Below are 21,163 nucleotides of genomic sequence, written 5' to 3'. Positions count from 1 at the left end.
CATGGTTTCCAGTGAAGATTTAAAGCCCAGTGTGTGAGCTCGACTTGTTTTGCCATTTTTTTTTGCTGAAATTGCAATATTACTTCCAAATTATATCCACTGCAATATTTCAGTCACGGAAGCCTGGGATCAAGGAAAATTTTAGGGTAGAGAAAGGGTTATGACTTTGCTAACATATAAATGTTTGATCAGTTTATTTCTACAACAAGGTTATCCATGTAAATAGGCCTGTTATTTACTACATTCCTAGACCCTTTCTAATATGCCAGGATAGAAAAAACTCTTAATAGGAGAGAATATATGTAGCTTAGGTTGAATTGCGGACTCCTTAGTGCTCTCTGAGTTTAGGTTCTTGATCTCTCCTTTGTGGAAACATAGTTCCCCTCCTTTGGGGGAAGGGCCTGGAGGCAGATCTCACTGGAATACCATATTGTTTGAATATTTTATTAAAAGCACACAACTATAGCAAGCACATAAAACTTTAATTTGCTTATTTGATTCATACAAAGACTCCCTTGATCTAGTACAGAAATGTTAGCAGCACTTAATGCTTCAGTCTTAAAATAATTACTGTGAATATAGGTAGTCCTCTGTTAAGTCCGGAGAATAATGGCGCTTGAGACGAAGCATCTCCAACAAGTCTTTATTGTTTGCTTCCATTCTACGAACAACGACAACCCCAGAGGCGCGCAAGCCTCTATATATACTCTCCGATCCCCGGACAATTCCCACCAGTCACAAGGCAGTCCTTTCCCACCTTGCGCATGTGCGCCAGGCCGGCGCCGGTCAGTCTGGTCCCGGGCAGCTTTTGCAAATGCCCGGGACTCTTGCAACTTTCCGCGCCTGCTTCTGCAGGCACGGGACACAACACCCCTCCCCCCTAGATAAAACAATGCTGCGCCCGACATGGACGCCACCTTTGGTAGAAGGGTGTGAAGGAGCCGCCGTAACGTGGCAAATCCTGCTGTCTAGTAGAACTCCTTCAGTCGACCCAGGCAATTCGCAGCGATGTAGCCTTTATTTCTGCACGCTTCTGGCATCCACCGCATCCGATGCAATGAAGCTCAGCTGGGCCCTTGTCCTGACGATCCTTGGACCTCTTCCCAGCTGCTTGGTAACGCTTGTCCACCTTCGTGTGGATGGTTGCAGTCACTGGAGCGCTTCGAGTGGGCCGCAGAATCTTGGCCACTCCACTTCCAGATCTCTCTGTTGATTCCACAGCTCGCTGATCTCTCTGTTGAAATGTGTGTCTCCAAGCCTTGATCGAGGATCAGGGTCGTCTTCTGTAGCCGCACGCACCCTCCAGCGATTTCGTACTGGCAGGATAACACTGACTTCCACGCCGTTCGAGGATCAGGGTCGTCTTCTGCAGCCGCACGCACCCTCCAGCGATTTCGTACTGGCAGGATAACGCTGACTTCCACGCCGTTTCTCTTCCGGACTTCTTTGGGTGAGTCTTCTAGCTTTTCTTAGCTATAGAGACTGGATCCCACCTTCGTCGCCAGTGTTAAGTCCGGAGAATAATGGCGCTTGAGACGAAGCATCTCCAACAAGTCTTTATTGTTTGCTTCCATTCTACGAACGACAACCCCAGAGGCGCGCAAGCCTCTATATATACTCTCCGATCCCCGGACAATTCCCACCAGTCACAAGGCCGGCGCCGGTCAGTCTGGTCCCGGGCAGCTTTTGCAAATGCCCGGGACTCTTGCAACTTCCCGCGCCTGCTTCTGCAGGCACGGGACACAACATCCTCAACTTACAACGACAATTGAGCCCAAGATTTCTGTTGCTAAGTGAAACATTTGTTAAGTGAGTTTTGGCCATTTTACAATCTTTCTTGCCACAGTTTTAAGTGAATCACTGCAGTTGCTAAGTAAGTAACAGACATAAATATGAGTCTGTTGCCAAGTGTCTTAATTTTGGTCACGTGATCATGGGGATGCTGCAATGGTCCAAAGTGTAAAAACCAAACCTGTCATTTTTTTCAGTGCTGTTTAACTTCAACGGTCACTAAATGAACTGTTGGAAGTCGAGGACTAGCTGCACGGTGCTATCAAGTTTACTGGGATTTATTTCTTAATGAATACATCAAGAATTGACATTACTGTACATTCAGTTGTGACCATGGGCAAGATTTGTAGTTTTCCACTGCTGGTGTTGTTAGATCCAGATTTTTGATTTGGGACTTCATCTCAATGAGAATTTTAAAATCCTCTCTGTGCAAAATACCTTTATACCTTTATTTCAGTTTTTCCATTCATTTTACCATTATTTCTGATGAATCACAATTTACCTGTCCTTCACTACTAGGCTAAAATGTGGTTAAGTTTGTGGTTCAGTGTGTTTCTTTGAAGGTTCTGCACAGGACTACAACTCTGGAGAACAGGCTAGGAAGTTAGACCAAGGAACAGCAGTTTTTAAAGACACTTGGACAGATGAAGAAAAAAATCAGTGCAAGGAAACTTTCAGGCGAATTTTCTTTCTCTTTTTTCATTTCGTGAGGATTTTATTGGTTTTTGAGCTGCAATCCGCCCCTGCGCAAATCATTCTCGAAAAGCAAGCGGAGAGGTCCATTCGTACGTACGCGTGTGTGTGTGTGTCAAATGCAAACTTTTGTTTGAATCAAAAGTTTTTCAGGCGTGCAACTCGCACCTCCTTCTTCCAGGACTTGTAGCTTCTGTTTTTGTTCCTGCCTCGCCGAGTTCCGCCTGCGCCCCCTCCCCCGCCTTTCCGATTATCTTGGGGAGGGGGAGGAGATCCGCGCCCTCCTGAAACGGGCTGCCCCCGCGCTGCACTCTGGATGCGCGGAGCCGAGCAGTCACTGGAAGAGGCGATCTGACGTCAGCCGGAGAGGTAGTTTCCAGGCTGAGCTGTCAGACCGTATAGCAGGTTAGGTATTAAAAAGGCACATCTAACAGCCCCGAGACCCCTCCTCTTGAACGGCCTGCGCGCACACAAAGAAGTCCCATCTCCTCGTCCAGCCAGGACCCAGCAGCATCAGCAACTAGTGCTCGCCTCGGCCAAGGCTTTGGAGACGAACACTGCCGGCGGCGCGGCCAGGAGGGGGAAAGGGGGGCGGGAGTGGGAAGAAGCGCAAGAAAGAAAATGAAACCGTCGAGGAAAAGTAAGTGGCCGGGAAGTTTCTGGAGCGTTGGGGGGTTTTCGCTCTTTCTTCCCTTCTTTGACTGGATGAAACCCATTTCGGTTTGGATGGCCAAAGCGTGCAGGGAGCGCTTGCAGGCTAAAAGCGCCTGCAGAGAGTCAGGGCAGTGCAGCCCGCTTCTGTTTTTGTCAAAAGCACGCGGGGGGGGGGGAAGTTTCGCGTGCGTGTGGGCGTAGAGAATGGAGCACCTCCTGGAGAGACCCGGGTGTGTTTTTGTGTGCGCGACTGTCTCCGGTGCTTGCAAAAAGCTACTCAACTTTGCCAAAAGTAGCGCTGGGGAAGAAGCAGAGATTGAAAAGCACGAGGGAGGAGGAGGAGGGCGACGGAAAAAAATGCCTTCCAAGCACTCAACTGTGCCGGGGGGCGAGGGAGCGAGGAAGGGACTCTTTTGTTCGGTCCCATTTAGTCGGACGGTGGAGAAAAAGCAAAAAAAGCAGATCCAACTTTCTACACGCAGAAACAAAGGCAAGACTCTGCGACCACCTGAACCTCGTTTGCTTCCTGTAAAATAACTTTCAGAGGCTCTTTTTCTTGTACTTTTACGTGTTTTTTCTTTTCTCCCAATCCCAAAATGGCAACTTTCCCAATTTTCTCTTTGGCAAACTCCTCCTCTCTCTCTCTCTCTCCACCCCCCCCCCCCCATTCGTATTTTGCTCTCTCTCAAATCACGAGTTTTGGGATATGATTTTATTTTCCAGAAAATTTTGTGTTTTTTTTCCTCCTTCCCCCTCGTTGATTTGCCCAGCTTGTAGAATGACAGCTGGGGGGGGGGGGGGGAGAGATGCGTTTGGTGTAAAACCGGGGTAACGCGTGCGGGGGGGGGTGCAGGGGGTGCAAGTTCCTGTTTCTTTTGGAACAAAGAGAACTCTGTCTCGGCATCTGTCACTCAGGGCAAGAGACACCGAAGGAAACTTTTTTGTGTGCGCCTTCCTCAGTCCGCTCTTCGCTTCCAGTCCTCGGGGGCCCGGGAACCCTTTCATCCGGGAGAGAAAGGTCTCGGCTAAGCCCCCAGCCTTGCCCCTCGATCCCTCCATGGAAGGGCTTCGGAGGAGGAGGAGAGTTGGGGGTAAGAGCGGCGATGTAACAGGCAGAAAACATGGAGTCCCGGGTTTGTGCGTGCGTGGAGAGACGGGTAGAGATTTAAAGAAAGGGATGGTGGGGGGGGGGAGGGCTGAGCCGAGGTTATTTTTGCATTCCACTTTACTTTAGCCCTTTTGGAAACTCCTGCGCCTAATCCTCGCTGGAGCCACTGCCGCTGCGCGAAATCCGGGAGTTTGCAAAATCCTGTTTGCAAAGCGTGCGCGCTTCTTACTCTGTAGCAAACTTCTGACATCTTGAATTCAAACGGAAGAAAAAAAGAATGTTATCGGTCTGTCCCCCCCCCTTTCCTCCCTCCCCCTCAGTTCCTTTCCGCCCCTCGTCGGGCTGGTTTCAATGGCATTCCCTTTGTGTAGGAATGGGCACGGCGGCTGCCGCTTGTTGCCGTTTCAACTTCCTTTCTGCTGGCTTTTGGTATTGGTGGGTTGTCCTGGTTTGTTTTGTTTTTGGTTGAAAGTAGGCGGTTTGGCGGAAATATAAGCCGATCAAAAAAAAGGGGGGGGGGCTTTCGACCCGAGTCTCCTCCGTCCTTCCTGTATTGTTTGCATTTTTACTGGTTTCCCCCCTCCGCGCGCTTCCCTCCCCCCCCGTGGGGTGGATTGTGCCGTTCCCATGTGCAGCTGGTGGTGGGTAGCTCAGGGCTAGGAGGAAACGGCAGCGAAAAAAAAAAAAAGAGAAAAGGCACCTCCTCCTCCTCCATCTCTGATGAGTTACAGACTTAAAACTGAAGGGAGAATGCCTCCCTCACGTACCCAGCCACTCCTCTAAGCCCCGTGGCGCTCGGTTGCCTGCAGGAATCGGACAAGGATCCATTTGCTTTTTTAATTAGGCACAAAGTCTTGCCATTTTCCCTTGTGGGGGGCGGGAGGAGAGAAAGAGCGAGAGGGAATCGGGTTTGCATTTCAATGGACTTGAATTTGCCTGCTGTTTGTATGCCCTCTTTCTGGGGGTGGATCCCGACGTGTTGATCATTGAATGCCTTCCTCCAAACAAACTCGACCACATGTCTGGAAAAGGGCAGTAAGCTAGCCTTGAGCAAACTGAAAGTCGATTGTTTTCTGTGGACCATTTTCCCCCCCTGTGTAGGTTCTTTCTGTTCTTCCCTCCCCCCCTTTTTTTCTTTTTGAAGTGGTAGAAAATGCTCGTAAATGTAACAATCTGTACTTAAGGGAAGAAACTTTTTAAGAACAGAATGTGTTCAGCCTTCAACATCCTCCAAAAGCCATGTACCCTTTAATATCTTAATATTTGGGTGATGGTTTCATCATGGTTCAACAAGCACTAAAAACTCCAGTGGGGCTGTTTTTCTTAAAAATGTTTTAATGAATGCATTTTAGTTCTATATAGCAATTCCAAGGATAAATACACACAGAAGAATGGGGAGAAAACTTTTGGGGGATAAATGCTCCTCTCTCAAGACTGCCATAAAGGGACCCAGTCATTGCACTGGATGGTTAGCTGTGTCAAGAGTTGTAAAAAAAAAAAAGGCAATATTTGGAAAAAAAAGTTATTAGTTTGCTATAGAACTTTTAATTTCTAAGCAAAGAAATTGCTAGTGCTGCCTCTTAAAGTGTTTTGTATTACAAAAAAGGTGTGATTCTAGCATTTCAGAACAGGAACACAAAAAGCATTCTGTGTGTTTGATAGACTGGATGGATCTAGTCATGATGCCTAATGGTTCCTTTAACATCATTGATACGAGATTTTATACCCTATTTTATCAGAACACAAGGCTGTCCAGAAAAGCATATGAAATTAATACGCCTTCTCCCGTTTGCTCCTTACATATGCAGAAACTGATCACACAAGGATGCCATTTTTTTTGCATTTAACATACAATTCTGATGCTTTCAGGTTTGAACCAAGACAAATCTGCCAACAGTTCCACAATGTCTGACAGTGACTTTGGGGAAGATGATGGGAGCATTTCTCAGGACCCATCCCAGCCTGGCAAGAGGAAACGAAGGGGCAATCTCCCCAAAGAGTCTGTCAAGATCCTGCGGGAATGGCTGTATGAACATCGGTTCAATGCGTACCCTTCAGAGCAAGAGAAACTCAGCCTTTCCGGGCAGACAAGCCTCTCTGTTCTACAAGTAAGAAACTTCTAATATGCTTTCCCAGAATGTGGCTCTGAAATTAAGGCCGGGGTGGGGTGGGGAGGAAGCTGGCAAAATGGAAAAGCTGTTAAATAAGAGCTGGGTTTTATGCTTTCAAATCCCTAACACATACCAGTTGGGTTTTTATTTAAAATCAAACTTCAGAATTCCCATACAGATTTTTGCCCTGCTTGCTTTCTTAAAAGGTTTACGGCTTATAATTATTGACATTGGATCTGAAAAACTACATTTTGGGTATTTTGAAGGACAAAAGTAATATTTTTCTGCCTCTGTAATGTTTAGTATATCTTTGTCCAGTTTGATATTTCGTAATTAAAATAGAAGGGAACTTGCTTAGGATATAAATGTTAGAAGAGAAGCAAGTGTTATAATAGTTCTGTTTTGGTCTAATACTTAATGGTTCCCTCATTGAATTGACTCGTTTGTTGTCCAAAATAAATCTAAGGATGGTGCTGGTAATGAATTTATGATTGGGATGACAGAATATCTTAAGACTCATTAGCAACCCTTTACTAGAGTCATAATGACACTGGTGAAATTAACTCCTAAACTGTCCTTGTAGTACTTTAGTTGTGATGGGAAGCTAGTACAGAATGTGGTTGAATATTCAGTAATATTTCCAAATATAGTGTCTACTGCCAAACATTCAGTGACTCATTAAATCATCAAACATCTGAGGCCCAATTTTCCATGAAGTGGGATATTTCAAGCCCATGTCTAGATCTAGTATATAAGATACGTCTATTCTTTAACCCTGGTTAGAATTTCAGTGTCACACTCCTCTATCACAAGTCCTCTACCAGACCAGGAGAGGTCAAAATGCTGTGGGGCAGAAATATAAGCATTGATTGGCCTGTCTTTGCAGAACCAGAGACATTATTAAACTTTCTTGTTAACGTTGCCTTTAAAAATGTCTTCTTATGATCTGTGTGACTGGAATGCACAGTAGTGGGGAGAATAGATGTCTCTGATGGGTTTTTTTTTTTGACCAGCAAGTAATTACAAGAAATGTTTGGAACTAAATAAGCAGATTTTATTTTATGCCTATTTAAGGTGTGACTTAGCCTTCTAAGGCCATATTAATTAAAACTGTACATGATTCAGTTTTGAAGACAAAAAAAAGTGCTATTGAGTATATGGGAGTGTGAATGTAGCACCTGCCTGCAACGTGTGCGGCTGTGTGACAGCTGCAGAGAGAGAGCAGATAGGCAACCCATAACAAAGGATGTCTGCTTTAAGGAATTGTAGAAAAGTGCTGGTTATGTTCACTTGCAAGCTCTGAACCACAACTTTTTCTTTATATCTGAAGCACTGCCGTACATTTTGTGTGCTTTCAAATCAGTCTTGGCTGCTGATGACTGCTTGGACAGATGCATGCAATTTTCTTGGGCAATATTTTTGGAAGCAGTTTGTTATTTCCTTCTTTCTAGGACTGAGGGAGAGTGATTGGCCCAAAGTCAGTTGGGTTCATGATTAAGGCAAGCCTGGCACTCACAGTCTCCCAGTTTCTAGCCTAGGGTCTTCAGTACCAGCCTGGCTTTCAAAGCCTTGGTATCAGGATAGAATTCAACCAAATAGAATAGCAGTTTAAGCACTTTTAAATGGCTGGTGTTTTGCTTATCCTCTTCCTTTCTCCTTTTTCAAATACATTGTGGCCTGAGATTTAAGGTAGCAGAATGTGACCCTAAATCAGTGGTTCTCAACCTGTGGGTCGGGACCCCATTTGGGGCCGATCGACCATTTCATGGGGGTCACCAAGCAAGGCTGTCCGCCATTTTTTTTGTCCACCATTTTTTTTCCCTTTTCCGGCGGGTGCCTTACCTCCCTTGGGCTGGGCCAGCTGGTGGTCGGCCTGCTCCGTCTCTGCCGCTTGCCAGCTACGCCTCGGCCGGCGCAGGGGGCGGAACCACGCATGTGCGGTGCTCCTGGGCAGGGAAAGTCCTCGACTTAACGACCGGTTGGGTAGTCCTCGACTTACGACCGGCTTAGTCCTCGACTTACGACCGGCTTAGTCCTCGACTTACGACCGGTTGGGGTCGCAGCATTAAAAAGGTTGAGAACCACTGCCCTAAATAAACTGTTGGCCGAGTTCTGGCAACCAATGGGCCAAAGATAATTCATTTTACTTCCTTATGGTAAATTTTTCTCTGTGTCTGGTTACAATGGGGAGGAAGCTATGTAACTTAGAAATTAGGGGAGAATGCCAATATAGAAATCCAGCTGCAATGCAGAGACAGCCTCTGAATGTATCTGATCTGAATTTAGCTTCTTCTTTTTCTGAAGGCTTGCCTCCTCCTGCTTGTGACCTTACATTTTAGCAACTATGTGCTGATTTTCAGTCTCTACAAAACAAACCTCAAAATAAGCGGAAGTTTATTGAGTAATAAGGTCCTTTCGAGGCTGTTTTCAAAGAGTTGGCCAACTTCATAATAAACAGCAAATTCTGTGGTGGTTTCAATCTAGTGATATTGAGGGTAAAAAGTCATGAGTTCTACCTTGTAGGATAGGTGGGAGCTGGCAAAATAATAAGTGTACAGTTAAATTTTCTGTGCTGCGGTACAGCTTTTCAAAAATAAAGCTAAAGTACATCTAAACTCTGAGCACAAGCTTTGGAAATTATTTTAAAGGCATTTTTTCAGATAACTGGATATTTTAATTTTCTGGGTTTGCGCTGGAGAAAGTGTCTTAATGCCTCATGAATGAACATAGGTTTGATCTAACAAAGTAGAGATGGCCCCACATTAATATTGATGCCTAATGGTTATGTGGATGCATCCATGTAGATTTCTTGCCAGTAGTGAAGAAGTAATTTGTCATTGCCTTCTTCCAAGTGTTGGGTTTTTTTTTTTAAATTTCTTAAGCTAGTCCTGGAATTTTCAGCTGCTCCTTGGTCTACTTTTGTGCTTGACTGGTTCAGAATTCAATGTTGCTGCAAGAATAATTGTTTTACTTATTTTTATGCTCCAATTCAGTAATAATTATATTTTCCAGATTGGAGTGGACAGTAGCACAGTTTTCTTTCGGATCAGATTCTAATGGTGTGGGAGAACAGATTTCATTGATGGAGGAAGAAGAGGGAAATTTCTCCTCTTCCTCAAACACCCCCCACTATCCAATCAAATTTCTGACGCTAAACATTGTAGAGTAGATTTTGAGAGTATAGTGAGGATTGGGCAGGAGGGACAGGAGTTACAATCCTAATAATATGAGCAGATTTAGGATTCTTCAGCAGTGAATTCAGTCTTTGGTGCTCAATAAACATATTACCATTTTGAATTCTAGGTGAGATGGCAGAACTCTTAATTTGTACCTGCTTTTTTATTGTTAAAGGACCAACATGGCTAAAAGAGGAAATAAATTGAGCTAAAACCCCAAACCAGCTTAAGCATTGCTGAACAGAATGGTTCAGGCTCCTTTCTTGAAAAGAGAGAGAATGGGAGGCTAAGTGAAACTCCTAAGGGAGTGCATTCCAAAGATTGGGAGTGATAGAGCGGAAAGATTGCTCCTTCATGCCCCAAGAATAGCCTCTGAAATCTGGAAAGATGCATAGCAAGATAGGACAACCTGTTAGATAGTCAGGCCCTAAACTGTAGAGACCTTCAGAGGTTAAAACCAACATATTGAATTGTGCCTTAATAGCACTCATCAACCAGAGAGGTCTCCCTATAGAGTATAAGGTGATCCCCAACTCATTCAATGCGTTGGCAGGTGTATTTTGTACCCGTTGAAGTTTCTGGACACTTTTCAAAGTAACTAACTGCAGGCACTGACAATTATTTGATGGGAGACCCACAAATTAAAATGCTTCAGGCATGGATTGGTATATTACCAATATATCAAGACTTTATTTCATCCTTTTGCAGTAAAACCTTTTTTTTCATTGAAGAGAAACTGGCTAGATCATGGCATTAGATCTAGCAGTTCCTAATAGGTTATTGCGGGAATCCAGTACTTTAAGGCTGTTCTGTCAGTATTAGTCATATTATACTGGGTTATAGAAACTTGCAATTTATAAAATAAAGGGTGGCCTACTTTGTTCGTGGTACAGATTTTTAGGGTAGCTAAACTTTTATGAAGAGCTCTAAAGGAACTTTCCAGACTGGTGAAATACATATAATCAAGGCAGGTGCAGTTAACAGGAAAAAGTGTTTGCATTCTGTGATATATATACAGATAGGATGTGAAATGGACTATTTGACCAGAAAATATATGTGGTGGTTGTGGTAAGCATCTCCATAAAAATATCAGCCACAAAAAGGAATACCATCATCATTTTGTTTAACAGATCTGTAGTGCAGGATCACTTATGTTGGCTAGAATTATGGTATTTCATCTCAAAAAGGGGCATTTTGGGAACTGCAAAAGATAGCATAAAAGACAATAAAAATGAGCATCTTTGTAGAAATAATTTGGAAGGAAGGAAGGAAGGAAGGAAGGAAGGAATTTCTCCTGCAATGTTAGCTTAGTTCATTTGTATTCTACAAGCCCGATAATAGGATATATGGGCAGTGCACAGAGCATTTTCCTTGTTATGCAAAAGGGTAAAAATATATTATTAATTATAGAATCATATACATTCCCAATGTGTAAGATATAGTTAATTGCTACTAAATAAATTGGAATCTCTGTGCCAACTTTTAACTCTAATTTAAATTGACTTTCTATATAATAACATCCCTAGAATGTCATAGCCACAATCTCCAATCCTGCTGCAGTGTGGACTTTATATTATTGTAAAATTTAGGAGGATTATCTCTAGCTTTTGGCATTTTGTAATGAATAACCTTCTCTAGAATGAAGTTTTTGTAAATTTGTTATCTTTTCTGCTGTATAGTTGGAAAGTATAATTGTAGCCTTGGCTATGATAACGACATTTGCTTTCTTTTCATTTTAATTCTTTGTCTCTATGAAAAAGATCTATTGGAATTGCAAATAAACAAAAAGATGAAACTGGCTTAAGTATATATAATGCTATAATTTGATTTGTTTAATTTTGATTATACAAAATGCATAAAGTCCACTATTTAATATTGCAATTTATATTTCATGGCAAATGATCCCAAGTTTCATAAAACATGGTTAAACCACATCTTAAAATAATGTGCAATTAGGGCTAAATTAGCTATTTCATGATGTATAGTTTATATTGGAGACTTAAAAAATGGGCAATATTTGAACTATTTATCAAATTTAGCCACCACCCATTTCACTATCTAAGTGACTCTGGGCGGTTTGCAGATAAAAAGTCATAAAATCATATAAAAGATGCAGTTAAAACAAAATTAAAACCAAATGACAAACAGATAAAAGCAAAGATAAAAGATAAGTTATGCTATATTTATGCCAATTGTATTACCAAATTCTTAGCTTTTAGCATGATAAGCAAGAGCTAGCATGTTTAATTTGTATTATTCTAGACTAAAAGTAAAGACTATTATTCCAAGGAACTTACAGTTCCTTAGTTAACAATAAGAAAAATCAAAAGGCACAGACAAGAAAAAGACACATGAATGTAGACAGATTCTGTTATGTTTATTTAAAATTTAGCTACTGTTGAGAATATGAATCAGAGGGCAAGTCAAAGGTTACATGAACAAGGCATGTTTTGAGATGGAGATGAAAGGGAAATGGGGTAATATATGACTCCTTGCAAAACCTTGCTGTATTGATTTAACTTTTAGCTTCCACTCTGTCTAGCAAATCTTTTGGTGATCTCTGTACTAACTCAGTTGTATTCTATGTTATTTAGATCAGCAGATTTTACAGTAACTTTGCACATGGCAATAAGAAAAATGAGCTGTCCATTATGATAATGTACCTGCAATGAAAATAGTCGTTTTGTAGGATATAAACTCAGATTCAGAATATGACAAATCTGGTTGGCCTGCCTTGTTCAGAATCTCTTCTGAGATGGTTGGGAGAGATGATCTATGAATCTCCTTCTCCTGGCCATCATCCTTTGGCAAATATACAAGACTGTGAAGAAGTTTCTCTCTTTCTTTGCTCATTTACACCTACCTCTGAGCAAGAATCCAACCAGTTAACTTGTAGAGTTAAGAGTTAACTGGATTGACTTTTCAAGATAGCCAAGAAGACCACAATGTTATAAGAACACTAGGATAATGCAGAACTCAGAGGCTCACCCTAGCTCTTTTGTGTGTTTTAATTAATTTTGTTTCCAAGCAACTTGGTATCTCATAGTCTTGGAGACATCCCCAGTGTGGAAATAGGAAAAGAATAGTTGCAGCCATACCCGAGTATTCAGATCCTGCAGTTATTGCCAAATAGTGCAACATGAAAAGATGGAGGAAAAACATTCTTTTTCTTTTAAAATAGGTTTTCTAAACATTAATGAGCATTAAGGTGATTTTCTAAAACTTGTGTTATCCTTTCCTCTGGCCAAAATTTTAGGAGCCTGTCTTTCATGTAAATGTTATTGTGTAGTTCAAAACACTTGTGCATTTCAATATGTTGCTATGGAGAGTTAGTTTAGTGTAGTGTAGTAGCATCAGGCTAGAAACTAGGAGTCTGTGAGTTTTAGGCCCACCATAGGCACAAAGGCAGCTGGAGACCTTAAACCAGTCAGCCCTAGGAAAGAGGCAATGGCAAACCACTTCTGGACAACCTTGTCAAGAAAACTGCAGGGACTCATCCAGGCAGTCTCTGAGAATTGAACATGATTGAACGGAAGAAAAAAATGCTACTAACATCCCTATTGGGATTTCAGATACTTGTTAGCCTTAATTGTATTTAATGTTAAATGTTAACAAAATACAGCTCTGCTTTAAAGGGGGAGTACAAAGAAAGAGGCATGAAGGCCAGGAGAAAAGTAGAAAAATACAACTTCCATTTTTTTTTTCTATCCCAGGAGAAAAAAATGTTTCACCTCTTCACATTTTTCCCATCTTAGTCTTCACAACGCTAGAGAAAATGAGAAAAAGATAAATGATGCTGTTGTGATTGAAGAGAGATACTCAGATTGTTTTCTGTTGCTGAATGTTGTGAAAAGCAAACTGCTTGTTATGATCTGCCTTTTGCATGCACTCTCTTTTACAGCAGACAGATAGTTTTCCCCCATATAACGGGGGTCACTTTGGGGGTCTGACCTGCTGAGGAGTCAGTAGCGTTCCTGAGGGTGTTCTGAGCTTCCTTTGACAGTTTGTTCCCATCTCTCCCCACTGTCGAAGTCCAGCACTCTCTCAGCTGGGATCTGACTGCACAAGAATGCTTACTCTGTTCTGCTCGGCTTGCTGGGAGTACAAATACTCTGATAACAAGTTACAGCTCTTGCTTGTAGGCAGAAAAAGAGGTTGCTTGCCGCAAACTATTAAGATACTCAAGGTCACTTTTTGTAATTCTAAAAGTAGCATAACTGGATCTCTGTCTCTTTCTAGATGTGTATGGGTGGGACTGAATATAAAACCACAACTAAAAAATTCCATGTAGAGGAATGGCCCCCTTGTTTCATACAACAAAGTTTGCATTTCAGGAATTTACCATCCTGCAATTGCTTTAAGTATATGGATTGAGAAATTGACCCCCGAATTTGCTGTTAGTGCTAAAACTTTGGAAAGCAAAATGATTCCTTTTTGTTTTAGAAGCCTTGTAACTTTAGAGTGCTACAATAGAGTTGGATGAGGGTGCTTTAAATATATTAGAAAAAGGTGATAGTGTGGGAAGATTCCAACATCTCATTAGTGCTGCTATTGTGGCAACTTCTTCCAAGGGCACCTCGCATGAAATATTGATTTAATGCTTTGGGAAGTGATAAAATATACAGGCAGTTGGCCACTCATCTTAAATTGTACCATCAGCCTTTAATTTCCCATCGAATATTGCTAGATAATTGTCTCTTAAGTAAGATGTCTCAAGGGTGAACATTTATAGGGATCTAGATGTCAGATTTAAAAAATGTCTCCTTCCATAGAGGTTTAAAAGAAAAAATCTGTCTTCCAGATGTGTTTGGCTACAACTCCCAGCGTGCTGAGAAGAAATGGCTGATAGGTGGGAATTTCAGGAAATGTATTGCCAGCACATTTGGTAGATGGAAAGTTTGAGAGGCTGTGTACAGTATGCTAGTGTCCCAATTTCTCTAAATCATTTTTTAAGATTGAGGTTAATAGGTTTTATTTCTCTATGCATACATGTGTGTGTGTGTGTGTGTGTGTGTAAGTGTAAAGTGATGGGGAAATCAGTTGGGCTGAGCTGAAGTCTACATTCATGCCTTCTTAGCAATGAAAGAAGAGGGATCTAGAAAGAGAGCTCAACTTTGTTACTATAAAATTTGTGGCATATAACCACATATTTGAAATCTAGAAGAAATGAGTTGACAGCTGTCTTCTTCTGAGGATTTTGGTGATTTTTGTTAGAGCTGTGCATGCTTTCAAATGAATGAGAAAGTTTGGATTTTATATGAGCAAAACATCTTTCTGCTCTTCATAAAGTAGTCTTTCTTAAAAAGTTTCTGGGTGAAAAAGAGGTACTTTTGCTTTAGGAAGTAGAATATTTTAATAAGTGGATTCCTTGTGGAGAAGCCTGAAAAAAAAAAAATCAGGGCTGCTTCAGTTCATAGCAGAGAGGCACAGTGTTTGACAAGCCATGAACCTGGAAACTCAGAATGACCAGTTCATTTTCAAAACTGCATAGTTTTGACCAGTTCATTTTCAAAACTGAATAGTTTTGAAAGTTTATATCTTTGCAGCGGCATAATATAATGCTACAAAAGGTGAAAGGGAATTTTGTAGTAATGTGCCCTTGAGGGAAAATTTTTCAGCAGTGTAGATTTGAAAAAGATAAGTCAATCTGCTTGATTTATATTTCCGTAATTGTTTTCTTTGAAGCGTGCATGCATTTCCATTGTGCTTTCAAGAGGAGAAAAATTTGTATGGCATCCTAATATATGCATGAAACAAATTGCATAACTAGCTGCTCTGCCTCCCAACATTCTGTAAATTCACTTGTTATGGCATTACATTGGAATTCCTTCTGACCTTTTGGCAATTGATTCATAATTTCACTAGCTGGCTAGATTGAAATGTGATTGCTTGTTTCAAAGGATGCAATTGTGCACGCACCAGAAACACATAAGCAAATATACTGTAGGGTGATGTACAAGCTTGTTTAAATTTGAGATAGGTTTGGCAGTACATAAGGATCTGTATTGTAGGTTTAGTATGTTGGAAGAAATAGAAAACCATAGCAATTATCATAGAAACGATATCATGCCTTTTTATATTAGCAGCTTGGGAGTCACAGTCACAGTACATTTGGGGAACGTCAAGTTGGGGAAAGTTAATAAAAAGTGAGCTTCAGTTTGGTGGACTGATATCCTGTATTTAACCTAGTTTTTCCTCTGACCCCCTTTGAAGTTATTTTTTGCAGAAGCAACTCAAAAATGTCAACTGTTATATTGTAAATATTAATGCCTATGAAAGAAATAGGGGAAGGAATATTTGTGTTTCAGTACTGCTTCTGGAGAGTCTTGGCAATTTTATTCATTTACTGCCAACTTGGAGGTGTTTAATGAATTGAGGTGCTGCCATCAGTTGATACTGAAGCGGCTCAGAATTCTAAGATGTGAAAGCTTTGAGGGGGTGAATATCACTGAGATCAAATGTATTGTATTTATATACATTTATAAACACAAAAACAATGTGATACCTCATATAAGTAGACTGAGATTACAACTAGTATGTAACCCAGTACAGCAAACGCAACATAATCTGCTGACATGAGAAAGGCAGATGCTGGACTCAGCTCAAATGTATAAGATTCTGTATGTTTTGCCAGTGGAAAACATCATCAGGCCCATGAGATTGAGGCAAAGAAAGAAGATGCTAGAAACTGTTGCTTTATTTTGAACCCTGCTTCCTCTTTGAAAACTTTTTTTTTTAAAAAGAACTTCAGGGAATAAGTTTAGAGCCACATTGATGATCTGGATAAAAAGCGTGATGAATAATGTTGAAGTCTTCCAGAAAAATATGTATCCGCTAGTTAGCAAACTTTAACGCTGTTTTCTCTCCCTGTAATCATTTAAATTGCCTTTATTTACATCAGATTATTCTCTTGGGAGGAAAATCATCCAGGAATGTGACATCAAGAACATGACATTTTGTAGGCTTCCTCATAATTTGGGGAATGGAGATCCCATTGCATGAGGAGGGACCCATCTTGGGGAATAAGTGGTCTTACATAGGAGACACAATATACAAATATAAGCTGTGAGTAGGTGGGTATAAATATTTTAGTTAGCAGCATTTGTATTCTATGCCAGAATAAGAACTATTCTGGTCTATACAGTGTGGCAAGAATAAACTTGGTTCTAACTAGAGGCAGTTGTAATTTTATAGTCCGGTACTCTTTCTATCAAGTAAAAATTGGACTTTGCTCATAAGAACATAAATGTCTTAGTGGATCTTGTAAATGGTATACCAGTCTAAGTATTCTGTGTCCCACATTGTCTTCAGGAAGTTCATAGTAGCACTCTTTTCATTATTGCTACCTAGCAGCTGGTATTTATAATACAAGATGTAGTTTTGGTTGCTGTGTTGTCTTCTCAATTCTGAATTACCTCAGATTTAGTTGCACTGAATGAACATGAATTAGATTAAAAAAAAACCTTTTCACTATTTACATTTTACACACCATGCACTATTGTATTTAAGTCTAATATATCCCTTCTTCCAAGCTCAATCCCTTAATTTCTGTAGTGTTTCACAGCAAGCTGACTTTGGCTGATCTCAAAATCTTAATGAGGCAGACATATCTTTCCCAAGAAATGCAGAGGCTGTTGTCAAAATTGATGAGGTAGAAAGGTAACCTGGAAGCAGAATAGACCACCTGCAAATTGCTTAGATGCAGGTCCATGAGTCACCTGGTGTTGAGTTTGATTTGAAGAAGGCTTTACTGTTGAACAAAAGAATTGCCCTACAGGTTCCTTTGATCTTGAACCAATTAAGGAATGATCATCTCTTTGTAGATAAATTGTATGAAGCAAACTCTGGGCAGGCAGTTTTTGTTTTTACAAAACCAGCCTTTGGTTGAAAGTAATATTATAAGTTGCCAAATTAGGACTGAAAAGAAGTAGACTGGAACTTTGAAGGTGTGTGATCATAAGCTAGAATGCTCCGGCCTATACAAAGGAGACAACCAGCATACTTTTTATTCACTTTTGAACGTATCTGGCATGAGAGAAAGTATGCCTGGAATCTTGGAAGAAATCTTCTGTGCTTTTACCCTGTGCTGGCTGGGCAAATCCCAGCTTGTAACACAGAAAAAGAGAAATTCAAATGACAACTGAATAGCCCTATTCTTGCCCCTCAAAGTAAAAGCAGGCGGAAGGAATGCAGAATGTTTTCAAACCTGCATTGTTTGTCTTGTAATCATGGTGTTATAATCATAAAGCCTATTTCTATTCTGAGCTTCACCTGAATGGAAGTGTTTTCTATTTTCTTTTGCAAAACTTCTGTCTGTTACAAGGAATCATGAAAATATGTTCAGAGTTTTTAAAGCTTTTTTGGAAGCAAGATAAATTGTAAATGGTGCTTTCAATTTTCTTTGCCACTTTTTGAAGGGCCTTGAAAATGCTCAGAGGCAGTATCTATCTTTTGGGGGATGAGATTAAAGGGAGAATAACATGTATGCAATTGGGAAAGCTAATCACTTAGTGATAGTTGGCCAAAGCGTCATTGTGATGTTTTTGAAACTGGATTGGCGGAGTGGAGGGAACTTGTGCTTGAGAAAAAGGACACTGTAATACTATACTTATATATATAGGTAGATAGTTTTGAAAAAAAATGATTTACTTTTAATTGAAAAGTGCATGAATATAGTTAAGTTAGTTACTTCATATATAGTTAGTCCTTGACATATGACCATTCATTCAGTGGCCATTTGAAAGTGTAATGGTGCTGAAAAAAAAATTTGCAACCCATGCCGGAAGCTATGGCCATTGTATCGCATCCACATGATCAAATCCCAGGCACTTGGCAGCTTGCCTGCATTTATAACTGCATTGCAGTTCCTCCACCAGCCTATTCCCTCCCCTTTGGCAGCAGCACTTAAGCGATGGCAGGACTGGGGCTGAAGTAGAGATCCAAGACCTTCAATATTGTACTCTCAGCCATCTGCCACCATCCCCAGGGCCCTATTTTAGTCCCAGCACCACTATTGCAACTGAGAAATACCTAGTCAAATCCTACACCATGGACAGTTATGCCAGCACTACTGCACAAAGCTCCCCTTTCTCCCAACACCCTGCCCTCCACAGGCTTTGCTGTGCCCCACTGACTGTTGTGCTGTTCTCCAAGCTGCGTTTACCATTCCTTCTCTAAGTTGCATGTCTCGTTCTCAAGATCCTTTGGAAACCTGGTTTTCCACAGATATCATGAAAACAGGCACACAGTTTAGAGAACAGGAGGAACCCTGTCCTTGGCAGTGCTTCAGAAGACCATTTCTCAAATTGTGAGTGCCACTTCTTCTCAAATTGTGAGCCTGTTGTCATGAGATCTGGGTAAACTCTCACAGGACACGAGGAAGACCAGGCTTCTGGAGGTTTGTAAGAATGGGATGCATGGCTTGGAGAAAGAATGGGAACTTGGCTTGAAGAAGTAATGGGGGCACATGGGCTGGAGAATGGGTTAAGGCAGCGAAGGTCAGTGGGGTGCAGCAGAGCTTGGGGAGTGGATAGTGACAGGACAACGGGGCTTTGTACAGTGGTGCTGGCATGGCTGGCCGTGGTGTGAGCTTGAGGTGGCTTTTCTCAGGGGCAGTGATGTGGCACTGGGCCTGAACTAGAGGCCTGGAGACAGTGGCAGCTGACAGACTTCCGATGACCCTGGGATCTTCTTCAGCCCCAGCAATGATACTGCCACCATTGAGTGTTGCCATGCAGGGTGGACAAAAGGGAACAGGTTAGGGGAGAGAAAGGTGAGTGGGAGGGGGGAAGTAACCTTCTGGGTTAGATGGGATGGCTGAGGCACCAGCTTCATGCTGCATTCCTGGCCCTGGTGGCTGAGGCTTCCAGAGCCGGCTGTGGCTTAGCGCTCCACTGCAACTTGCCGGCCTTCCCCTCCCTCCTGTGTCACCTCTGCAGTCCTACCTGGGACTCTCCACTTAACCACTCACAACTCTCTATTAACAATGGCAGCCTTACGATTGCATCCTTTAGTGACTGAAATTCTGATCCCAGGTGTGATCATGGGTCGAGGACTATGTGTAGACATAAGTTCCTGATAAAAAAAATAAAATTCTAAGCTGAAGACCACACTAGTTGTGAAGATAGTTGCATGTCAGGAAAATGGATCGGCCCAGGGCAAAAATGAGTAAGTTTTAACTTACCTGTTCTTATAAATAGATAATAGTAAATAATTTTGCATTTCTGTCTCAATCCAGTCTGCCTCAGGAGGCTGTTGTAATACAAGGCAGAAAAATAATGCTGCTCTTAATTTTTAAACTTCTCTCTCAGTTAAATGTTTTACTTAAATTTCTCTGTACAGATGGTTATATTTGTGCCCATTTTACTGGTAGACATCCCATCTCCTGGGATTTGGGTTCACATAGGTCTTCCTCCAGCTTCAGGTACATCTAATGCCACGTTTTTGATGTCTTTCTTCCAGATTTGCAATTGGTTCATCAATGCCAGGCGCAGACTTCTCCCTGACATGCTGCTAAAGGATGGCAAAGACCCAAACCAGTTCACTATTTCTCGCCGAGGCACCAAAGCCAGTGATGTAGCACTTTCCCGTGGAGCTGCTGCAGGTTCTGGACTCTTGATGGTGCCTCCTCCTCCTGCTGCTGCAGCCACTACATCCAAGGTCCTCTCCATGTCTGTGTGCCCCCCTGTGATCTGCCAGACTTCTCGGCCACTGGCTGGCAACTTGACTGTGATGACCGGCGACCTAGAGAAACGATCCATGCTCCAACGGATTGAACTGGAATCCCATACCAAGCAGTCACAGCTGAGTGCAACAGGCAACACGCTGGCTCTTCTCACCCGGGCAGATGCATCCAGTCCCACCAGTGGACTCTTCAACACGCCTCCTCCAACACCACCTGAGCTTTTTGGAGAGGACTTCAGCAGCTTCCAGTTGCTGGTAGAAGTGGCTCTGCAAAGAGCAGCTGAGCTTGATTCACAGAAGCTGAGTGGGCAACTGCCTCCATCACCACAGAGAGAATCTTCTCCTGCAAAAAACAAGTAACTTCCTGCAGCCTCTGGTTTCCTCTCGGAGGCAGCCCTTTCTTTTTCCCAGAATTTCTTTTCTGTTGGCTTTTGCAGCGAGAGCTCCCATTAGAAGTTAATGCTGTGATACGGTCTCTTGTCAAACCGGGAACCGTCATGGTGGAAGCCTCCATTCTCCTTTATGCTGCCAGCTGACCTTGGAAACAAGGCACCCCCAACTTTATATAAACATTTCCCTCAAAGGAGGGCACACACTACTTCATCCTTTGGGTTGGCATCAGGCTAAGGAGCCAGTCGGCGTATCTCTGAAGTCGCCTGGAGGAGATGGTCTATTCAGGGGTTTCTGGCTCCTGTTCTTGGAAGGGCCCCAAACTTGAACATCTTCTGAGAAGATGTAGTTGCTGGTTGATGTTTTTATAACGCTTGATTCTTTTTTTAAAAAAAAAATTGTGGAGGATTTAGAGAACACTTCTTACCTTCTTCCCACCCCTCCCTTCTCCCCCAGATTTTCAAAGCTTACTGACATGGACTAGGACGAGAAAGCAGTCCAAAGCAGTTTATCAGAAACAAATACTTTTTTTTTCTTTTTGATAACTCAAGACAAGC

At 42.0% G+C, this 21,163-nt stretch overlaps 1 protein-coding gene across 1 annotated transcript; it reads left to right on the top strand.

Annotated features, from left to right (window-relative positions):
• Window positions 1-6,123: 6,123 nt before the first annotated feature.
• Window positions 6,124-20,580, top strand: TGIF2 (TGFB induced factor homeobox 2). The gene is made up of 2 exons (XM_015817009.1): window positions 6,124-6,354; window positions 19,995-20,580. Exons 1-2 carry the CDS (start codon window positions 6,151-6,153, stop codon window positions 20,574-20,576), a joined length of 786 nt encoding a protein of 261 aa, XP_015672495.1. The 5' UTR covers window positions 6,124-6,150; the 3' UTR covers window positions 20,577-20,580.
• The last annotated feature ends 583 nt before the right edge of the window (window positions 20,581-21,163 follow it).

The sequence above is a fragment of the Protobothrops mucrosquamatus genome, unplaced genomic scaffold (genome assembly GCF_001527695.2).
Source record: "Protobothrops mucrosquamatus isolate PMUCROS unplaced genomic scaffold, P.Mucros_1.0 scaffold547, whole genome shotgun sequence".
Lineage (NCBI taxonomy): Eukaryota > Metazoa > Chordata > Lepidosauria > Squamata > Viperidae > Protobothrops > Protobothrops mucrosquamatus.
Note: the sequence above shows the minus strand (reverse complement) of the source record. Positions and strands in the feature narration are given on the sequence as shown.

Bases quoted from the DNA above. Each gene is read 5' to 3' on its own strand.
- TGIF2 (XM_015817009.1), top strand. From the start codon at position 6,151: ATGTCTGACAGTGACTTTGGGGAAGATGATGGGAGCATTTCTCAGGAC. The intron at 6,355-19,994 runs GTAAGAAACTTC...TCTTTCTTCCAG, and splicing joins CAAGCCTCTCTGTTCTACAA to ATTTGCAATTGGTTCATCAA.